Genomic DNA, 24597 nt, shown 5'->3' with positions numbered 1-24597 from the left:
CTGTTTTTTGTTACATACATACTCACACCCTACACAAATGAGTATAATAAAAAGTTTTGAAAAAAAAACACTTTGGGAAAACACTCCATAATATGGGAAAAATTATAAAAGTATAATTCCAGTAACAGATATCTAAACAAAATCTCAAATAAAAATGTAGCAGAGGAAGAGGGAAAAGGAGAGAGAGACTATCAATTTTTTAAAAGGCAAAGAAATTGAGTGGACAGTTCACCTGAGAAGTTTTACAAGGTCCAATAAGTACATCACTGGATAGCAGGAAATGAAAGTCAAATTCAATAGATATATCCAATTACTACATAACATTTCAGTGAATGATAGCATGTATGATGTTGAACCCCTATGCCAACATTGTGTAGAGCCATTGTACCTATCTTGTTTTAGTAAGTACACATTTTGACCTAATTACAATGAAAACTATCACCTAATGGATCAAATCTTCAAATGTACTCTCATGGTTAATGTCTTGTAACTATTATGTAGACTTATTTGAAAATTATAAATGTGAAGAAATAAATCCCATACACTGCTTAGTGGAAAGTAAAACAATGTAGGTGTAGTGGACATCAATGCAGTAGTTTATAAAAAATAAGTTTTTAAAAAGGAAAGAAGGATAAAAAAATCATCGCACAAACTGTGATTCAACATCTAAATATAAATGCAAAGAATTGAAAACTGATAATCAAATGATACTTGAACATCAATGCACATGTTTTTTACTTAATTAACATTGTCAAAGAGTGGAAATTGTGTTTTCATAAAAATGAATGGTTAAAACAATATAACATATATATATTATATATATATATAAAATGTATGTGTGCGTACACATATAATAAATTTGTTATTTATGCTTCAATGTGAATTAAACTTACATATTGGTAATTGGAATAAGCTAGATACCAAAGGACAAATATTACATGACCTTGCTTACATTAAATATCTGCATTAGAAGAATTCACAGTGAGCAAAGTTTGATTGATAACTTCATCAGGAACAAGGGAGGGAGAAATTAGCATTATTGCTACATAAATTGAATGAGCATTTAGGGTCAAAAAACCTTATTAAATACTGTAAATGTTGATAACACTACTGACAGACATTGAAACTGCTCCCTATTGTGTTGAGTTTGTATCCCACAATGAAAACATTTTTAAAAGTAGAGTAGAGCACTTACCAACCATCATATTTGCATGTGCAATAGAGCTTTCCTACATTGGCCATCTTTGACTCTAATTGAACTTGATAAACTTTGCATCAGTAATATAGTCAGTGTTTCCATATATTTTGAACATGTTATTGCATCAGTAAATCTAAAAAATGCTAATATAAGTACAATTTTAAAATAAAGATGAAAAATGATGTATTGTTGAATAAATTGAAAGGTAAGTAAAACACAAAAATGAAATAATCTGAGTATGTAAGTATATTTTGAAAAGCAATCAAATTTGAAAGCATTCTACATAAATATTGAATATTTTTATATAAAATTAAAAATAAAATTTACTGTAAGATATTATCTATCATCTGTAAAACTAAAGGTAATAATTGAAATTAATTGAACCCTATTTATGTTTATTTCTTTTTGACCAACATTATATTTTATTAGTCACTCTCAGTTCTTCAGATTAAAATTATAAAAATTACAGATTTGTAGTTTGAACAATAACATCCAGTTTGCCCAACAATTCATAAGCTCTGCATGTAGAATACTCATAACATTCCTTGTCTAAATTCCTATTCATGTGCTTGCTTTGTTTTGTAAAGTTCTGTGTCTAAGATGCTGCCTAATAGCATCCATACCTATAACTTCCACTTCAGTACACAAATTAATTGCAAAATTACTCAAAAAAGAAAAAACACAGAAATGACTTCTGTGTGTAATCATTAATTTTATGATTGATATTTGCTCTCATTCCTTTGAATATGCACTTGCATTGTAACATAATGCAATAAATTTATTGTTCCCACTTATTTAAAATGATTTTGTTACTTTCATACAGAATTTTGGGAATGATCATTAATCTCACTTAGTTATACATATATTTTCTCTTACATAGCCTTAATATATGGGAGTTTGGGTCCAGTGAGACAGATAATAGAATGAAGGTACCTTCCACCAACTCTGATTATTTGAGTTCAAATTCCAGGATATATAGTATAGAAAGAGAGAACCTACTCCTACAAGTTTTCCCCTCAATTCCACATACATGCCATGGCGCATACATACCCATACTACATGCACACATACATATGAATAAAATAAATACATAAAAATACTAAATACAGAAATATAGCCAAGTATACCATTGCATAAAATTATTCATTATTGCATACCTTGAGATTCATATACTGAGAATCTTCTTGATAATTACTACTTTTAGTGTAAACATTATGATTGCTTCCTTAACGCTTGAGTTAATACTAATATACATGAAAGATTTTTGTTTATTGTTGGAAATGTAGAGTAAGAAATTTAAATTTCTATTCTAACACATTAAAATGTACTCTGTAGAAAAGCAAATTATAGTATTTCTCTAAAAAAAGTAATAATAATGAAAATTAGATGGCAAACCAGGCTGAAAACACTGGTTGATTATCACCACCAAGGAAAGCAAGAATCAGGGCCCATGAAGGAAGGGCACAAATGGGGCCATTTCCAAGGTAGCCCTTAAAATACTGTTGTGATCTAGGAACACCACTGCCCTTGACATTTGCACATTAGAAGGGAAAAGAAGCATTGTAGAAGAAATCTTCCGGGCCAAGGTTAAATTTTAGTGTATACCCATTTCTTCAACATAATCATTTGTGCACAAACACACACATTCCATGCACACACACTGCATTTTCCCAAGTAAAACTGTCAAAAAAAAGAGAATTAAACAAATTACTAATGTCAGAAATCATCACTAAAACCTCAACTCAACCAAGTGACTTCCACTTCAAATCACACATTTAGCATGTCTGCTAAGGTTTGTGCAAGTGTTCTTGCCTAGTTTATCAGGCTGCTGTTTTCAATGTGACTACCAGGATGCTAAGGAATACAAATAAAATCTGCCAGCCTTGGAAAACCCCAGGTTCATATAGTAAAAAGAAATACTACTTACAGTTCATTAAACAGTTCATAATACCAAGAACTAAGACAGTTTATGTGCATTTTCAAATTTTACTCAAATATTTATGACAGTTTTAGATGATGAAGAACAGAAATGGCTCCTGATGCTTCAGTCCAAGGTAAACTCTAATAGGTTAAGGTTGAACACTATCTGAATGCAGCTTTATTCATATTTGTAAGCATCAAAGAGGTCTCATTTCTACATATTCTGGTGTTAATGCAGATGTATACTCTTTTATATTTAGTCTGAAATTTTGAAAAAAAATGGAAAAAGAGACCCTGAGCATGACACATAACACCTGAACAAGTTATTAATTTTTTCTATTTTCTTGGTTCTCTGGGAAAGCCAAGGCCACACATACACTATTAGTAATTTCCCCATTATGCTCATTTTCTGAAGGTCTATTAGGAGAGGCCTCATCACTCTGTCTTACACAAAACATGCATCTCCTATAAGTGAGTTCAAATATTTTTGCTGCCTCCTCTTACACCCTAAAGAAAAATTTGTTCTACTATTATTAAGCAACTTAGAATTCCTGAAGATTTTCACCTCTTAGGTCTAAAATAAATTTATTATTAAAACATACTATTTATTACAAAAATCACACCACCACCATTCAGGCTTGAAGCAAAAGGTATTTCCAAAAATAAGGCAATGTGCAAATTGTGTCATAGTAAAACATTTATTTGTTAAAGTGATATAGATTATTCAAGATTCTACAGTCTGTTAAATCATGGATGGCAATGTAGGATGGATTGATACAGAACTTGATGCCAATGAAGGCTTTGTTCTCTTTCCTTTCTTAAAAAAAAATATTTGTAGATCAGAAGAAAAAAATTTGGTTTTAAAAGGGGATGAATCATGGTGTGAGAGAGCCAGTTCCACCGCATCATAGATGTCGTCACTTTGGCTCCCATGAGCAAATCCTTCAAGGACAGCAGTTCAACAATCTGCCATTGTGAACTGAAACATTTTCAAATTTTATCCAGTAAAAAATATCAGGGACAACTGTTTTCGAGAGAGAGAAGTGGTGCTCTTCATATCGACTCCAGCCTCTGCAATCAAAGAAAGGAAAAGAAAGAAAACACAAAACAAGTAAGATCATGGTACAGAAATCTAAAGTTGCTGCAAAATCCAGGCAGAAGACTCCTAACTTACTGTGTAGGACAGACACAGACACCCACATCAATATAGAAGATACGACTTTATAATTTGAAAGTTAGCAAAATTATAATAATAACCACCCATTTCAAAAGCAAATCTAAGTGCATAACGACTCCATATTTTTTTGAGTCAAAGCTACATTGTAGACTAGAATTGGCTCTTTCTTTATTTTTCCCAACACTCTCTAGGTAAAAATTAAACGATTGTATTCCTTGATCCATGCCATTTGTTATAACATATGTCTCTGCTGCTCTTTTTAATAATGGGCATCTTTGATTTTATTTGTTCAGTATTTCTAAAACTTAAGTGATCCCTATGCTTTATATTACGCAGAGAGTTTTGTATCAAGATTTCATGAGATTTTGTTGTACCCTTAATGATAATGAAGAATTTTGTTCATTTTCACTAAATAGTTCTTACACTCATAAAGTAAGTGTGAATATAATTCACAAGGAAGACACTACTTTGTTAATTTAAAAATGAATTGGAACAAAACTGTATAAAATCAGTTAGTTCTTAAAAATACTAAAACTGTGATTATAATTTCCTCCAGTATGTCTTCAAAGGTCTCATGGATTTAGGATATTTCTATAAATTTCAATCTTGACAAAGAAAAAGGGGGCAGGGATATAGCTCATCAAGTAAAGATGCTAGCCAACAGCCTGATGACCTGACTTTAGACCTCAGAATCCATATGGTTAAGGGTGATTGACTCTTGCAAGTTGTCCTCTGACCTCCACAGGAAAATCTTGACTCATAGCACATGTACAATCACACACACACACACACACACACACACACACACACACACACACACACACACACACATACACACACACACACACACACACACACACACACACATAATGCAATTTTGCAATTCTCTTTTTAAAGCAAAGAAGGGAAATGTTAAAGAAGTATACGTTTTCAAGTACATAAATTATAAATGATTTTTTACTTCATAAGCTTTAATCTTTAAAAGGTTCAATTTAAGGGTTTTAAAACGAACAGAGCACAAATTAGTATCCTATACTAAATTACAATATAACATATTGAGATAACTTTATGTGTTAAAGTTATTAAACTTATTTTCATGACTGCAATAAAAATAAATACTATTAAGTGACTCATTTAAGAGTATATTTCATGTAGCACTATTTAAACTCATAACAACTACATATACTATCTGGCCTAAGGTCTGACTAAGATGGAGCTACTCAACATTTTCCCATGGATTGTGGTGGTGCTCATGAGGCCCCAACCTTCCCTGAGAAGCTATTAACGTTTAATGTTTCTCTGTGGGGAGGCATTTTGTCATATTGTGCAGTGTTTTAGCGACTGAAAAGTTTCCCATACTTCAGTCAAGAAACTCCTTGTATTTATGTAAGCAAGCCTAAACAAAATCAATGGGTACAAAAATGAAGGAAAGAGAGGGGGAGAGGAGGAAAAAAGAGAGTTGTTCAAATCATCAAGATTGGGAGGTGATAAGGGAGCACAGGTAAGGATGATTGTGACACATTCACGTAATTTTCAAACACAAGTAAACATAAATAAAATATTTCAAAATACTTAATCATCTACATATGTGGATTGTTTGGGGACACAAATAACTTTTAGATTGTCATGCTGTTCATGGTACATTTCAGTCATGTATCTAAAACCCATATATAGACACTTGCAAGCTTGTTGGTCTTTTATGCAAAGGAGAAAATCTTTCAGACTCAGCTACCTGAAAAATATTCATCTCAAATATTTGTTAACTGTAGAATTTTTAAACATCTTCTAAAATCTATGAGGACTGAGAATCTATCTACACTGAAGTATAAATATTTTATCCTGATTTGGTACAATTAATGCCTTAATATTCCTAAAGTGATGCATTCAATGACTAAAGGTAGTTAAAGGACCAGTAGATATCCTACTTATGAAATAGTAATAATTGTAATTATCTGAGAGTCTTACTAAATTCAGATATTGCTATGTTATGTATTTTGCCTAACATAAACCAATGCTAAAAGCTCTTTAAAATATGTTATATCTATTACTTATAATAGCTCAGGTTCATAGTATAATTCATATTGGTGAAAATGAATAACAAAATCATTGTTTCTGTTCCTATTTTAGCAATATATCTCCTTTTTAAAAATAAGATAAAATTATACCAAACTTCAAGTTACAGAGATTTAATAAAAGAAAAAGCTCAGTATGTCAAGAAGAAAAAAATAGATTGTCTACTAATTAAAATATTCAAATTCTGTGGTCAATATAATCAGGTAATGGAGAAAACTTAACAAAGAGAGGATGTAATGCAGAACACTTAGGGACAGCTACTCCTCTTAACAATGTAAAAATGTAAAGAGGACATACCATCTGCTCCAATAGAAAGGAAATTTCGGTGGGTTTTACAGAAATTCTATATCAGTGTCTTTATTCTGAGGGTCATTAAGAGATATGGAAGAATTTCTTTAGAACAGTTATGCCCTCTAAGCAAAGGAGGTGATTCTTAAAGGTAATCTCTAGACCTTGGAGTTCTGTTATTTTTTTCTTCTGCTCAAATGTTTCCAAATAGCATAAAGGTAGCTCACGATAAAAATTAAGTTAAATACTGTCTACATACGTAGTATGTGATTATTTACTGTATTCATTACAAAACAAACAAGCAAATAAAAGACCACACACATACACATACACACACACACACATACACACACGCACACATGCATGTGCACACACACACACACACACACACACACACACACACACACACTTTAAGTGTTTCTGCATAGGAAACAAAAGCTATTCAGAGTCCAAACTTTGCACTGATTCTTCTCACTTAAAGAAACAGCTGACAGCAGGTAAAATATTCTTTATGTGAAATGCATAGGTTCTGGGGATACTGTGAATGTGTTGCTCTGATTGACTGAAAAATAAAAGGCTGATTGGCCAGTAGCCAGGCAGGAAGTATAGTGTAGGTGGGACAAGGAGAGAGGAGAATTCTGGAAGGTAGAAGGCTGAGTCAGGAGATGCTAGCCTGCCGTCCAGGGAGCAACATGTAAAGGCAACAGGTATAGCCATGGAACATGTGACAACATATAGATTAACAAAACTGGGCTGAGTTTAATTGTAAGAGCTAGTCAGTAGTAGGCCTGATTTAATGGCCAAGTAGTTTGATTAATATAGGCTTCTGAGTAATTATTTTATAAGTGGTCTGCAGCCCTTGGTGGGACCGGAGATCACTCCAGCAACAAATGGCAACCAATGGCTAGAGTTTCCACCTAAAACCTGACAAAACTTAAAAAAAAAAAGATTCTAAAATGGAGCTAAAACAGCTTCCTAGTTGTCTCTCAAGTTAGCCACAGCCTACATGCTTGAGTTACTAATGTAAGCATGTATGTGTTTATTTGGGTCTCAGTGCCTGTGGGTCTGAGCAGGCCTGGAGAAAACTCCAACTACACATAGGGGCACACACTCAAATGTTAAAATCTTAAGGACAGAAAACAGAACAGGGCATTTTGGGGAATGCAAAAACTGTTTCAAGCATTCTCTGTATGATAAAGATTCCCTCCAGCAGGTGCATCAGTATGGAAGCCCTGAGACTGCTCCTAGCTGTGACTCTGTGCTCAAAGGCTTCCTTTCTGCTCTGGGGCCCTTCAGACACATACAATAGAGCTCTCAGAAAGGGACTGTGTGAGAGAGTGAGGGACACAGCCTGTTCAGAAAGGCATCACCCTTGATTCTGCTGACCATTGTGGAAATCAAAGGCCTAAAAAAATAACCAAAATAACTTAAACGTTCCAAGAATACTATAGTGAGAACATAGAGCCACTTTAAAAAATGGACACAACTATAAATGGAAAGAGAACTGGATAGAGATTTTGACACTGATGTGTTATACGTTTTTCTTTTCTTTTTTGCATGTGGAATTTCTTGGTAAGGATTATAGAAAAGACAGCATAGGAAAATTGAAAATGAAATATTTCTGCTACATTAAGGTATTAATTTTATTTCTTAAAAATGTTAAAGAAAAATTTATCATCAAGAATTTTAAAGTCTGATATATCCCATCATTTTCTCCTCACTCAAATGCAAAACATAGCCCCACACAGAAATTTCCTAGTGGAAGACATAAATAACTACATGATATTCTGGATTGTTAAACATATTGGTCGTAGATAGTGGCTGACATTTCGTTTTAATCACATGTTCAAAATTTCTATAAAGAACACTAAATTCTGTGTGATGAAAAGTTGTAGTTAAGAGTTTTGTTGAAACTATCACATTGACAAAATTTTATTTTCTGAAGCAGGACAAAGATTCTCCAGAGTAAGGACAAAGGCTAACTTCCAAAGTTTACTTCTAAAAGAAACAAAACAGTCACGATGATATGTAATGCCCTTTCATGTGTTTGGAACTTGTACTTGGCAATTTTAATCCGTCTTGAGTGTCCACTCTTCTGCTTCTGTCTGTAGCAGCACACTGAGCATCACTTTGAAATGTTTTCCACAGAGCACTTACCTGCACCTAATTTCTTATTGAAGCTATCTTAATGTTTAGGTTAGCTGGGTGCCCAAACTCCAATAATGAATGAACTTTTAAAAGTAAGAGAAACACAAGAAGACAAATAGAGGAAGGGGAGAATAGAGAAGAAAGGAGAGAGGACCGGAGGAAAGGAGTTCTCCTTTCCAGGAAATGAGAGAGCCGGGGAAATTAAACTGAAACCGAGGCAAGCCGTCCTCTGCAGGCGGCTCCGTCCGTGGCACCCAGACTTGCTGATCTTGGTTTCTACCACCTGTTCTTTAAGACACTCAATAATAGAGTAAGGGAAGAAGTGATGCATGAAAATGTTTGCTTTGGTTTAGTGATGGAATTTACTAGGGCAAACTATGACATATTAAGAATATTAATACTGTTTTAATATATATCATGTTATAAGAGGCAAAAATATACCTTCGACAAGGAAAGCATGTAGTTTTTGTTGTTGTTGCTATTTTCAATTTTTTAAAACAGATTCCCCCACTTTTCCAAACCACAGCAACTGGCTGACAGTTCCAGATGTTAGAACAGATTGCTTCAGTGCTCCTCCATTCTGCATAAACACTTTGTGACCCAATTAAAATGTAGGAATCAAATTCTCATTTGAAAAAAAAAGGGGGGGCTCTCAAGAAGAGTAATTGGTGGCTGATAAAAATAATGCCACAAAATAAGACACGTGCAGTAAATCGCTTCCCTTTAAAATGGTTTCATTCATTTTACATATCAGTGAAAACCTTCACCTTTTTCAGCAAGGCAAAAAAATGTATCCTCTCAACCCCGAGTAGGACAGGGATGAGAGGCATGGCTGGGTATGGCATGAGTCAGACATGTCATCCACAGATCAGTATATCCATACAAAGATATCCCTATGTACCGAAATAGTTCTTAAAGTGATTTAAATCTGGAGTGACCATGAGAATTGCTTCAGGATCACACTAACAACACAATTAGAGCTACATTTCAACCCAACAACATTTCTGTTCATCAGGAGTAGATCCAGACACGTTTTGATGATTCACTGCACTCAATTATGCTTCAGTTTGTACTGCTAAGCACTTCATTTAAGAGACAATCTCAAAACCGGGTACTAACACATCAACAATCAGAAATTTCATGTATACAATAGCAAATCTCTCTGGTTTTTTTTTGAAGTAAGTAGCAATGAATAAGCTTCTCACCTGTGTTTCCTGGACATTCTGGTCAACATTAGTCAGCAAAGCATCTGGGAATGAGATTTTCAATGTCATAAACAGTTCTTTACTTGTTTTCTTCCTTAAGATCCGGTCCTACCACTCTATTCACTTTGTTTACTGAGCTGACCAACCACTTACATGGGAGGAATTTGCTTTTCTATTTTTAGGCTTTCCCATAGCTATGTCATATATTTACTACTATAAAAATAAATTTTAAAATACAGATTTCTAATATATAAAAATATCTCTTGGTGTAGGATCAATGCAGTTCAATGAGACAGTTGGGTTTCTATTTCTTTTCATCCCAGAATAAGCATTTCAACTGCAGAACTGTCTACGAAAACATGCAAACCACAGAGTTCAAAGTTGGAAATAGAACTCATCCATACTTACCACACAAATATAAACACAGTATTAAGCATCAGTTAATATCTAGTCTTCAACTACTCATATCATCCATTTCTAAGTAAAAGAGTAAGAATAAGATACTACATACAAATCCATCCATATATACCATTTGACTGTAAATGTTCAATATCATAACACAACCCTGGTTGGACATATTCTATTTCTTTGGAGAATATGTTCATATGAAAATACTATTAATTATTTTGGAATGAAAAGTGTTAAAGATCTATAAGGATAGTTATCAGATTTTATAAAATATATTAGAAAAAATGAAAATTTAATTTCTTTATATATATATGTATATAATCTCATTGAGCACAAATATTTATTTCAACATATAAAAACCCTTGAAGATTAAGATTTTTAATTAAGAATGTTATAGAGAGAAAAATGATTAGGGAATTTGATTGTGGTAGTGGCAAAATATATTTCATAATTCCTTCAATTTATTCAAATACTTACTTAGCATGATGTAGAGCAGAATTACATTAACTGAAAGATTATGTGTCAAATTAGATAGTGTGTAACCACACCACAAAACAAGTACATTTAAAACAACAGAAGGTTCATGGCTTTCTCTGGAACATATTAGAAGGAATTTTTTTTTTGGTTTTGACATTTGTGAGCATAGAATTCATCATTTTGAGGAAGATTAAAGGAGGATGTAAATTGGACATAATTTGAAAGTTCAAAATGACAAATATGTACTAGAAGGTATGCATTTGACTGTTGTTTTAAAAAATGGTAGATATAATTTAGGAACATTTCTGTGATAGTCCTTTGAAATCTCATTATGTTTAAGTAATTGAAAAATTATTAATTTGCATTACATGAAAAATACTATTTTAGGTAATTTCTTCTACAATTCAGTGTATGTATAGAAGTATATCTATCCATAATTAGAGCTGTATAAATAACAATGTGCATACATATTCAGTATTTACTTTACCTCTTAAATATTGACATTGAAACAGGTGAATACAGCCAGAACAAACTCACCAATTTCTTTATTACAATTACAAGCTGCAAATTTTAATAAAGTTTCAAATGTATTTATTTATGCAACCACAATGGGCGAATTGAATACTTTGATACATTTCCAGTTATAAATTGTTAACTTCTTTCTCAATTGTGTTGTCACTATATTGCTAGGATAGCTGAGACACAGGAACATATTATTCATACTTTTTATTTTGTGTTGACTTTTTTCTGCTAAAAAGCAGTCATTTCTTCTGGAAAACAATGAAAAGAAATACAAAACTCATAGTACTTATAATATCACTGCTGAATGAGCTTCCTTGTTTGTTTTCTTTGTTTTTGTGTCTAAAACTGAGTAATTCTGAAGACTGGACTTTAAAAATCATATAAAAATTTTGTTGGCTTTGATTCCTTTTTCTCTTTCCTCTATACATTTTTTATGAGAGTGCTTTTCCCTTAAAATTGTTTTTGTTTATGTGTATATGCACGCACATGAGTGAAAGCATATGCGTCATATGCATGTAGAGCCCTGAAGAAGTCAGAAGAGACATTGAGTCCTCATAACTGAAGTTATTTTACAGAAGGTTGTAAACCACCGTGTGGGTTCTAGGAACTGAATGCAGCTTCTCTGCAAGAACTTTAAGTGCAATTAAGCACTAAACTGTCTCTCTAGGCCCTTAAAGACTTATTTCATACCTTTAAAAGACATTTAATGTCATTTGCCACTTTCACTATAAGGTAGATGATAATTATTATTTCATTATTATTATTAATATTGTTATTATTATTATTATTATTATTATTATTCCTGTAACATTACTATCAGCAACCTAAGAAAAAAAGCACCATTCGTTCCTATCCAACCCACAGCTCCCACAGTTTTCCCCAAACATTCCCCAGGCTCACATAGAAGCTCTAAATGCAAAGGGTTGCTCTCATGACAAAAGTAGTCTGAGGATGCAAAAGAATGATCCTCACTTCATCTAGGTTAAATGGCCATGCTTTACTAGCTTATAACTACAGTTATAAATCATCGAGGCCAAGGAAACAACAAACTCTTATTTGCTGTCTTCTTTGAAAAGAGTACAGGTTACAATTACTGGATACCTATAGTTCGTTTTATTTCTGCAGAAATTTTAAGTATTTGCATTTTAAAGAGAGTTTTTTTAAATTTATACCTGAACACAAGCAAAGAGGAAATGCTAAAATTTAAGAAACAGGTGGCGATTAATAGATAAGAATTTTCTGATTATTTGCTTTAATTTCTAAGTAAATGTTACATTTCTGCAGTCAAAACAAATAAATTGAAATAATGCTGACAGCAAGCACTGTCTGAGTGCTGAATATTGAAGTGAAAATATTTCACCAAAAAGGGGGAAAATGAACTGCATTGAAGTTTTGAAAGTGAATTATTTCAGAGCCAATACAAATATTTTACTCCATATATTTCTGTGTCAATGAATAACACTGGGTACTTCAAAATTATATCCTAAAATTAGTCAAACTATATATTAAAAGTAGGTAAAATCAATTGCTTCAATGTTTTAGCTAGTGAGACCTCTTTTGACTCCTTGAATTTGGGGGAAAAGTCGATAGCAAATAAACTGGATAGTGTCAGGGTTACTTGTTCCTATATCTAATTTAAACTGTTTTGCACAAATGATTTCTGTATTAATCAATTTGGAGTTTCCAAATACAACAGTCATCAAAGGTGTTATTCCCCAGACCACTGAGGAAACTTTGAAGGCTGTATTCTCCCTCCATGATACCACTTAAATTATGGTTTGATATTTCTAAATCAATGACAAATACCCAAAAAGAATCAAAACAGTTTAGAGATGGATACATAATGTTTTGTCTAAACATTCAGAGTAAAGAGGTTTTTTTTAAAAGACTCTAATAATTAAGAGAACATATATTTGTTCTTTGCATGTAACAAGCTGATAATGTTACATGGCTAAAAATGAAAGCTAAATAATTAAGAAAAATGAAGTAAAAATAATGGATCTATTTTGCTTGTAGTCAGAAACATGAAAAGGAAATGGCATGTTCAATACATGGCAGGTCAAATAATGTACTACATGGCAAAATGAAAAACAAGAACACAGCATCTCTGACTGCTGTGGTAACATAATTTCTGGAACACAATCTTCACGATGCTAATTAGTTGAAACTATTGTTTATGGTAATAATAATCCCTCCATCTCTAGAGCTACTCATGAATTTATCTATCAGTTTACTCAGTCAACTAAGCATCTATGCTGTGTCAGTCATTATAATAAATAACATTAGTTATCTCCATAAGCAAAACTGCCATCACATGAATGCACATGAAGACCAGATAACTTTCTAGGTAGTCTAGTCTTTTGTTGATTTTTCAAAATATAAACTTTTACAAAAACTAAAACACAGGAGTAGATATTTATGTTTAAGAAACAACTGTCCAAGCATATATTCCCTTAAAAATCTCGTGAAAATACTAAAATCTTAATTATCTAATGACTTTAGTCAAAATAAAGTTCATATGCTTTTGTCACATATTTTAAAATGTCTATGAGAAATGAAATATTCCCAATCAAGGTTCCAGGAGAAGCATAAGCAAGATGACCATTTCGAAAATGAAAGAAATTGCAACAGTTATGTTTCTCAGTAGTTTAGAGCAGACATGTAGCCTTGTCTGCTTTGTCTTGTATAATTTAAGGTCTTTTTGCCCTCCAGAAACCACTTTCTCACAAAGACTAGGAAACTTTTGCCCATTCAAGAGTTTAGTATGATGTTGGCGAATCTGAGAATGGGAAGATTATTAGCACGCTGTTGTCAATCAGAACCCTCCTTAGAAATAATGTGACCAGTGTAAACTCAAACTACATAGTTGGAATTAGATGTTACTACTGTAACAGTGCCGAAAGTCACTCTGCTTGAGAGGCACTTTGCTTTCATCAACTAAGATCACACAGCTGACCTTATATGTACCTCAAAGAGCTATCTGCAGGAACAGTGGAGGAGGATTAGGCTTTGTTTAGTGAAAAAGCAAAATCTCAAAAAAGAATCAAGGAGGAGAGATGTGATTTAGAAAGTATAAGTAGACCCACTGAGCAATCTCAAAAAAAAAAATTGACAAGACTGGAACCAAAGTCATCTCTAACTGCTTCTTTGTGACTTCCCATTTAATAGCATCAGGAGAATGAACATGTAAGATGTACATCTGCCAAATTAAAATTAATTCAATGTTTTGGATGTACACACAGGCAAAAAAAAAACCAGCTAGTGATTTGAAAGTCTGAATTTAGCTTTAAGTAATGTTTGAGTGATGTGAGTTAGTATACTACCATTTTGAGCTAGATGTGATGGGCAAAATTGTAATCCTACCACCTGGGCAGTGGAGCCAAGAGTATGAGGAAACCTTCAAGGAATTCTTAATTACACAGTGGGTCTGGGGTCAGCATGGGATACATGATACCCTGTGTCATATGAAAACAAACAACCAAAAGAAAACCAAACCCCACAAACCAACAACATCAAATTTCACTTTAAACTCACTCCCCATGATTCCTTATCATATATGAAGTACTCACTTGCAGTATGGCTAACATGTTATGTTTGATGCCAAGTAAAGGGTCTAAGTTTTGACAGAAGATATAGCCTCACAACAAAATGAAAATAAAACCAGAAGGAAAAACAAAATAAAGCCAAACATATCATTTCTTAACAACACCACAGAGTTAAATATAGATGAGTCATGACTCCAACGCATCTCCAAGACTGTTTTTCCAAGGAAACATTTGACTAATTTTTTTTATATTCTTTAAAATAATGCATGCCCACTATGCTGAATGAGTTATGATTACATTTACCACAGTCTTTGGTTTGAAAAAAATGCATTTACTTTAAGAGACAAACATTTTGGAGCAGAATTATATAGCAAAGAAGGGAAAAAGAGGAGTGATTTTCTACCATTTGTTAATGTGATCAGTCCTCCTTTAGAAGTTTTGATTTCACTTGGTGCCAAAGGCAAACAGCTGTTTGTAAAAGCAGAATTATATTTTTTTTTCTGATTTTTTAACTTGTATTAGGAAAATATAAAACACATTCATTCAACAGTTGTGTGGGGAATAAATGTGATGACCTTTATATTTCTATGGACTAGTGTATATGATAAATGTAAAATGAATTCATTTTATTAATTTTCCACTGGAAAAAAAATCTGGGTTAGGAATGAGAAGTAGCTTAGAACAATTTTAGCCCCAAAATCAAGACTGCTGTTTAGAAGGTTACTTACTCTAGCATTCCTGGGAAGGCTTAATTTGAACAACAGATTTAAACATTGGGTTGTTCTTTACAACACAATTGCCACTGAAAGCCATTCAGGGCCTTGATTTAAAAATGTCAATTATTTATAAACAGACCTCTCTTTAAATGACAAGAAATCTAATTTTTATGCAAGGCATTTCCTGTGATAACATTTCACACACAAAAAAATGTGTTCGTTATTTTATGTGGATGCAGGAGGGAGGTGGGGGGTGGAGGGGGGTGTTCTAGCTTGACTGTCAGAGGACAACTTGAAGAAGTCGGTCCTCTCCTGCCACTTCTGAGTTCCATTCACTAACTGGTCAGGAGTGGCAGGCTTGAGGCCTTTACAGGCTGAGACATTTCTTGTCCCTGTAACCACTTTTTAAATATGATTTGCTGTCACAGGGCCTGAATTCAGCCCTGGGGTAGGAGAAGGCATTGCTTCACTCTCTCTAAGCGCCCACCACTCTTGCCGTTTTATGCATGTGACCTTCATGCACGTATACGAAGGAAATATATTCCCTGTCTCTTCCTTGCTTCTAAGTAAAAATTCTCAAGTCCAAGTATCAGAGACAAGACAAGAATTTCAAATTTCAATTTACTCTGTGAATTTTCGCTGTAATTTTTTTTTCAAAGAGAAATAACAGATTCCATAAAGCTTTCTTATATGTACTCCACGTTTGAAATAGTTACTTCTCTGTAACAATCGTCAGAAATGCAGGGGTGAGTCCGCATCCCATTCATAGACATGCTTCTCTTAGGAGACAGCTCACGTGACTTCCATGAGTTACCATAGCGATAATATTCCTTTAATTCTCCATTGAGAGAGGACCCGTGCCTGGCTCTAGCTCTCTCAACAGGCACAGTGAGAAACTTACTTGGCTTGGTTTGTGCTCTTTGAGATGTGGGCCCCTCTGTGACAGAAGCAGGAGGGCAGCTAGCTAACTGCAAGGCAGTTGAGTTGTTCCTGTTAGTGTTCTGGGACTCAACATTTGTGACAGCTTCGCTCTGCGACTCAGCACTTGGCTTCGTGCCAGTCTTTCGTTTCTGCTTTTGAGACACAGATGCACTTGAAGTCCAGGTAGGAGGCAAAGCAGAGGTAGCGGTGGAGGAGTCCTGGCTCGAACATGTGTCTGAAGACTGAATCACATTGTCACTGGCAACTTTACAGCACTGAGCGTTCTCTTCATGGCCCATGGCTTGTTTGGACATGGACTGGGGCAGTGTGACACTGCACCCTTGCATCTGAGCCCCATTAGTTTGAGAATAAACGTTGCTAACCTTGGTGACCTTGTGCTGCCCGTTATTGTTACAGACCTTATACCGGATCATTAGTATGATGATGAAAACCAACACAGATGCAACAATGATTCCACCAATGATAATAATCATGGTTCCGCCCAAAAACTGGGACTGCATAAAGTGGCAACGGACGTAATCCTGTTCCGTAGTAAACTGGATGCAGCCCACGACTCTTGTGGCAGTGAGGGAAGTGATGCCATCATCATATATGGCCAACACACACAAGTCATACATAGTTCCAGAAGCCAGATTATTGACCAGAAACGTTTTGCTCGTAGGAGGTATCATTCTGAGGGACAAGGGAATATGTGTTAATATAAAAAAATAAAACAAAACACATATACACACAGTCATTATGGCTTTAGTTCTGTCTCCTTCAGTACTCATCAAGATAAGCACATTTATAGCAGATATGAAATATGGAAAGATGATCTGATGTTATATTTACCCAGTTAGAATAGCGGAAAGCTCATTGTTACAGTTTGCATTATATTAATGGTGCCTGCACCATGGCTTGACAAGCTTACTAATTACACTGCTTGGCAATGCAGTACTCCTAATAAAAGCCACTGCTAAAAAATCATTTATGACAAATTGCTTTTGAAAGGTGTGACTGTGACATTATCTGACTACTAAACAAATCCATTTAGCACTTACAACACCTCTATGACTGAAAGGCAATTTGAAGAAAGAGAAAACACTGACAATCACATTAGCAACCAGAATTGGACAGCAATTCAGAGCATTTGCTTTCCAAATCGTAATAAGCCGCTATGGAATGGTACCTACTAAGGCTGTCTTTAATAACTTCTACTGTTACAAGGATGAGCAGATTTTATTTACAGATATCGTGATTTCTTATGCCTTAGCTCCCAGTACATTTTAATGAGTGTGATGTGCATGTGTGAGTAATAACCTGGACACATGATGAAGCAAAGCTGTTGCTAAGAGTGTGAAATCACCCAACCGCCATATTCTAATGATATCTCCAACAAGAAACTTTTTTTTTTTTTTACATTTAGAGATATCTCTAGATTCACTCCACTGTAAAGACTTCTGCATTCCTATCTGCTGCTAACTTTTTTCCTGAGGTGTAACCAAATACAATTGAAAGTAAAACCAATTTGTAAGTAAAGGGTGAAACTATAATTTCTCCTGAAAATGAGTTATAGAAATATCAAACCATGGCAAAACAAAATTGGAATACAAGCTATACAGTGTGTTCTGAATGTACCAGGAAACTTACAAGAGCATGTATTGGTAACCAAAATCACTGTTGCCATTCAAAGGGTGTATTCTAAATGTTGAATATCACTAAGCCCTTAATCACATCAATGTATATTCTTTATAAAACACAATGGAATGGATATAAATATCATAGGGATGACAACCACTGCTTTCAGGAATTCACCAAGGTTCTAAGAATGACATAGAATTTATATCTCAGAACAGGAATACAAATTTGGGATTTGGAAAGCAAAATGCAGCTTATCACAGAGTTAATACTTAAAGTGGATAGTCAGTACAGGAAAGTGTGGTGAATTCATAGTCTCTATTGGACCACTGATTGAATATCATCTGTGGGCCATGTGGAGAGCCTGGGAGACAGGAGTAAACTACATTTCTCTAATGCTCATATGTCATAGTGTGCCACCACATCCATTTACTGATGAGAGGGATATTAGAAACCACTTAGCCTAATCGTTCTTTTTAAAGATGAGGAAATTAAAACTCAACCAGGTAGAACCTGGTCCAGGATTGATTACATAGCTAGCTAGGATACTTTTTTGTTTCTCCAACTAGTCCACACTTATTTTAAGAAATTAATTTCATTTTCAGACATGAATGGAAAGCAAATTATTTTCAAGAATATAATTTCTGTATATAGTAACTAAAAAAAGGTTAATTTTTTTTCAAAACTGTGACTTTAAATCATTTCCTAGGGGTAATAATAATCTGTCATGGGTAAAATTATATGGAATAAAAAATGTGAATTTCCAACAGAAAATTGGACAAGATGTGACTAAAAATCAATGAGGCTGAACTTTAGAAAAACATACCAGAAATTCATTAGCAGATACAAGTTCTCCATCGCTGTCCTGTCCCAGTAGTTGCATACTTAATTCCAGTGATACTTTCACTGCTCAAAATACAATGTAAGTCCTCTTTGGAAGTGTCTTAAGAACCCATGCACATGAGACAGCACACACACATAACTCAATCACTCAAAGAATCAGTTTCATTACTTTATAGTTACATCCAATTTTTTTAATTGAAAGTGGCAGTACTCATCTTGATCACCCACCTTATTGACAAGACTTGACTCCAAAAGGCTTGTTTCCAAAATTGAAACTCAACCTCAAAAGACGAAGATTTGCCACCACTGAGGATATTCAAAATAGTATGCCGAAGGTTCTAAAGATAATTCCAAAACTGCTTTGAGCAATGGCAGCATCATTGGGATAATGGGATAGCCTCCCAACGTGACTTCCTTGAAGGAAAGAACACTCATGTAGATGTGTAAATTCTGGTATGTTTTTGAAATTTTAAATTAAATCTGTCTTGTTGTCTGATAGTCACATCCCTCATATGAGGTTAAAAAATAAGCATAGTATTAAATACCAATGTGTGCTATTTAAAATAAAGCCACTCAAAATATTTCCCCATATGTATTCACCACTTCATATATTATATTATGCAGAATAAGTCAGGTAGCTACAATTACAACACAGAGTAGTGGTGTCAATTTAGAAACAAAATAAAACAACAGTGCTTTACAAACCCTGCACTATAATGGTCAGCAAAGGTCCAAGATGGCTGTATTTTTCTTACCTGTAAACAAGGGTGTCATCATAAGTACCATTGTACTGGATTTGAAACATACGAATTCCTGGAATATTTCTTTGAAAATTAAATTTAAGTAGTGCTGTTGATGAAGTCGCTTCTGCCACCACAATTTTGTCTTGACTCATTTTAGTGTCACCATTGCTACTGCTAGCATTTGAACCTGACTTAGTAGAAGTGGAGATATCTGAAGAACCAGGATCAGGCTCGTGGATATGATTGGTACTGTTTAGTAGGTGAGGGAGTTTAATTATATGAAGATCCACGGTTTGTGTTGCTTCCCCTGCAGGATTGGAAGCAATACAGGTAAAAGCACCTGTATCTTTTACCGTTGTTATAAGGATGTCAAGTGTTCCATTATCATACACCAGAGATCTTGTTGCATTGGAAATAAGTTTCCCTTCAGGAGAAATCCAGTGAATAGCAGGTTCAGGGTCTCCTCTAGCTTTGCACCTCAGCGTTGCCCTTTGACCCTCCAAGACTCTCATCTCATGTGTATGTCGCGTAATGAGTGGAGGCTCACACAAAAACTCTTCCTCGGGAATTGACCAAAAATAACGGCCAGTTAAAAGTGGAGGAGAAGCACAGGTCTCGAGGTCATCTTCTCTGGACAATCGCCTCAGCCACAGCAGCTCGCAATTGCAGTGCAAGGGGTTTCCACCAAAACTCAAGGCAAAAGTCGATGGGCTTATGATTCCTGAGGTGGCCAGCACCTGGGCTCGCTGAAAGAGTGGGTCAGGGGGCAGCTTTTGCAATTTATTCGACGTTACATCTAGTCGGGTCATCTTGTGCAAGTGGGAGAAAGTTCCCTTAGGAATGTTGTCAATCATGTTGTGATCTAAACTCAGAGTGTGCAAGCTCACCATCTTCTCTACAGCATCCCAGGGGATCGTTTCTAGATTATTATAGGACAGGTCCAGCTCCTCCAGAGCAAAAACGTCGTCGAATGCTGTGGAAGAAATTAAAGTCAGCTGATTGTTGTTTAATATCAAATGATGGAGATTGGAAAGCCCACTGAACATGTCATTTGTAATTTTAGTCAATCTGTTGCTATTCAAATGCAATGCTCTCAAATTTCGTAGATCAGCAAAAGCATGGGGTGTAATAAAACTTATTGTATTCCTGGATAGAGTCAGGTCCACCAAACTGGTCATATTGGCAAAATCTTTCCTCTTGATGTTTGTAACAAAGTTGTCTGCCAACCGTAGTTCCACAGTTCTTCTGTCAATGTTTGGTGGAACAAACAGAAGCCCTTTCTTGGCACAAAGAGTTGCAAGATTAGGAGACAAAATCTGACAGACACAACGCTTTGGACAGATCTGAGCTCGCACAGCTATGCCAATGAGAAACAGGTAAAAAAGGAATTTTTCCATTGTAGATCAGGTTTAAGAGCCTGCAAAAAAAAAGACATAAAGGACAGTTTAAAATACAATCATTGCACATTTCATATCCATATTAGAATATGTGATGTAGATGGAAATGGAGAAACAGTAGTATTGATTTAGATATCAAATGAGTATTAAGTATAACTTCTCCAGTAGAATCTGTTGTCGACACTGAGGCAGAATGCTGTAACTCTTTGCAGGATTTAAGGATAAACAGGAAAAAAAGTGTCAAAAGATTGCTATCATTTTGTAAATTAAAGGACATTTTAAAATATGTCCAAGGTACTTAAAAAAGTTAAAAACAAAAACAAAGAAACCCAACCAATCAGCCAAACACACAAAAAACCAAAAAGAAAACTAACAAACAAGGACAGCAACAACAAACCTAGAGATTTGTGCTCGCAATTGGAGATCTAGGGGACTGGAAAGCTAGTCATTCAGGAAAAAAAAAATCTGAATTCTGAAAAATCCTTTTTACACAAGTGAGATCAAAACGTGAGCATATTCACTTTCTAGCTAGTGCCAAAGGAGGAGTGAAGCTTTCGCTGTTGGATTCCTTTGTAACAAACAATTAAAGGAGATTATTGATTCCGTTCCATTCATTACTACAAACTTTTCTTATATTGTTGAGCTTTAACATTCTCGCCACAAAAACAGGATCTTATGTTCAAAAGTAAGGAAGCTGAAAATTTAGCACAACATTTCCAACTCCACACACTACAAAATGTTTGATTAGCTACGAATATGGATTTTTAAAGGCTATTTGAAGAAAACAGTTATTAAAATAATAAACACTGAATCCAAAAAGATATGACATTGACTTTCCCTTCACATTTTTACTTTGAATGTATGGCTTGCAATCAATCATGAAAAGTAAAAATAGTAATGTAATTGTGATTATAATTTCCCATATATATACATATATATATATATATATATATATATATATATATATATATATATATATGAAATTTTACACAACAGGAGAGCAAATAGATGTAGGGTATCACCCAATTTGAATGGAATGTAATAGGACATGTAGATTTTTCTAGAAGCATTACATATTTTTTAAAAAATTATGTCATAGTATTTAGTAATTTTATGTATTATTAAATGTGGATATAATTAATAATCATTATTATTCTTAACTAATAAGGTGTGGTTTTCTTGATAATTACAAATACTGAATTATCCTTTCTACAGGAAGTAAAAGTGTAAGAATACCAAAAAAAAGAAGAAAGAAAAAGGACCTGACAATTATCAGAGGTCCAAATCACTATGTATGAAGCTCTGATAAGTGAAGTAGTAAATTTAAAAACTGACGTCTGATTTCTGTAGGAGACATTATCAAAAATCCCAGCATGGGGAAACTAAAGCAGGTGGTTCATGAGCAGCCAGGAAGAAGGAGGGGTCAGTTAAAGAGATCCTGATCCCTACACAGCCTGCCGCAAGGGCAGACATGTAGAATCCTACAAAGTGGATCATAAAGGGATTTCTAGAAAAGTAAGCAAAAATCAAGTGATAGGTGGGACAATACTATCAACGGGAAGACAGGTATGATTGGAGTTCACAAGAAGAATGGAAGGCAGCAATACACTTGTACAAACATTTTCTAAATGTTCTTTTAAAAATGTGTCAGTCTGGGCTGATCATACAGAAACCATATCAAGAGAAGCCATAATCTAGCTGTAAATAACCAGAAGAAGAGGGGGAAAAAAACCTTAAAACCTTCCTAGAAATGAAATATATTACATAATGTTATACGGAAAAAAACAAAAGTACTATCTGTTCAGTGACCCATCTACATAAATAAGGGATGAGGGATAATGAAAATATCTCAAAAGAGCTCTAATAAAAGGGAAGCATTTTAACTTAGGAAGAGTAATGTTTTTGTAAAACATAAAAATAAAGAAAATCATCATCAGAGAAATAGATTCCTAGCCAGCAAACAAGAAAAGTAGCTGTAAGAAGATAGGCTGGGCCGGGCGGTAGTGGAGCATGCCTTTAATCCCAGCACTCAGGAGGCAGAGCCAGGCGGATATCTGTGAGTTCAGGGCCAGCCTGGTCTCCAAAGCGAGTTCCAGGAAAGGCGCAAAGCTACACAGAGAAACCCTGTCTCGAAAAAAAAAATCAAAAAAGTAAGAAGAAGAAGAAGAAGAAGAAGAAGAAGAAGAAGAAGAAGAAGAAGAAGAAGAAGAAGAAGAAGAAGAAGAAGAAGATAGGCTGGATATTCTCTTCAGAATGGAGGGAAGACGTGTCTAACCTTGGAAACTTGAATCTCTATAAAATAAATGGAGAACCACAGCCACGACACATCTCTGGGTAAGAACAAAAATATCTTTGTAATATGTAGGAATAGTGCAGATATTTTTTTTAAGTGACAAGAAACCACCATTGTCTCCCTGACTATCAAGGGGTAGAAAGCTCACTTTAAGATAATAGCATCATAATGTGGAGATTATAGAAAAACAAAGTCATTTAAATCATGTGATTTAAAGAAATAGGTCATTTAGATTCCTACAGTAGAGTAGGTTGTATACCTAAGAGTGAAAACAAAATTGAAAGTTATCAACGCAATATGAAATATAAAAATCTCGATAAGGAAAAAAAGACAAAAAGTAAGAGAAAGAAAAGGAAACGATTCATATGAGAGCACAAACAACAAATTAGAAATTAGAAAAACAGAAAAAAAGATCAAAGTAAGTTTTTAGGAAGTACTGTAGAATTGATATAAACTTGCCACTGTGAAAAATTCAGCAAAACCAGATTCTAATTGTAGGGAACATAAAGAAAATACCATGAGAAACTATTAAGATTTTGAAAGACAAAGGAATTTAATGAGTTATATAATGCCAGAAACTGTGACAAATTAAATAAAAGGACAAATACATAATAAAATAAAATATACTGAGATAATCCTCCTGAAAAATACCACATTCTAGAAACTAGATGTATTCAAAACACCACAAATTATTCTAGGTCAAACTGAAAATCAGCAGAATCAAGAAGAGTAATTTAAATATATAGTATATTATATATGATCATATAAGGAGATAGAGTCTTGTAGGAGGTGTTAATGGGGAGATCTATGAAACTTCATAAAAGCTGTACAGAAACTCTTCATGCAATTATTGGAACTTTTTAGAACTACACACAGATGAATAGTCTGTATGATGATACACAGTAGTTTAATAAGAAATGAGTAATGATTTTAAAAGATATATTTCCTTAGTTCTGTCCTATGTCTAACTTAAATTTTGCTTCTTATTTCACAGCATGACTTCCTGTTGTATCAAGGGACAACAGACAAGTCGCTGATGCTTTGATGGTTTAAAAAGTCAGAATAAATTTAGAATAGACTTGAAA

General features: G+C 34.3%; 1 protein-coding gene across 7 annotated transcripts in view; it reads right to left on the bottom strand.

The window, feature by feature from the left end:
• Positions 1–3797: 3797 nt before the first annotated feature.
• Positions 3798–24597, bottom strand: part of Lrfn5 (leucine rich repeat and fibronectin type III domain containing 5) — a 292776-nt gene continuing 271976 nt past the window's right edge. For 3 of the 7 annotated variants that reach the window (XM_052738593.1, XM_052738592.1, XM_052738594.1), the window contains 4 exons: positions 19835–20795; positions 16579–17291; positions 10010–10053; positions 3798–4189 (listed from right to left, as the gene is read on the bottom strand). In XM_052738593.1, coding sequence (XP_052594553.1) covers positions 4172–4189; positions 10010–10053; positions 16579–17291; positions 19835–20795 — 1736 coding nt within the window. In that variant the 3' untranslated portion in view covers positions 3798–4171. Of the gene's footprint in view, positions 4190–10009; positions 10054–16578; positions 17292–19307; positions 19494–19834; positions 21240–24597 lie in introns of those variants that run through there. The other 4 variants (XM_052738590.1, XM_052738589.1, XM_052738591.1 and 1 more) reach the window with 2 other exon arrangements.

The sequence above is a fragment of the Peromyscus californicus genome, unplaced genomic scaffold, assembly GCF_007827085.1.
Source record: "Peromyscus californicus insignis strain IS unplaced genomic scaffold, ASM782708v3 Scaffold_15__1_contigs__length_86483966, whole genome shotgun sequence".
Taxonomy (NCBI): Eukaryota; Metazoa; Chordata; class Mammalia; order Rodentia; family Cricetidae; genus Peromyscus; species Peromyscus californicus.
This window is presented reverse-complemented; position numbering and strand designations above follow the sequence as displayed.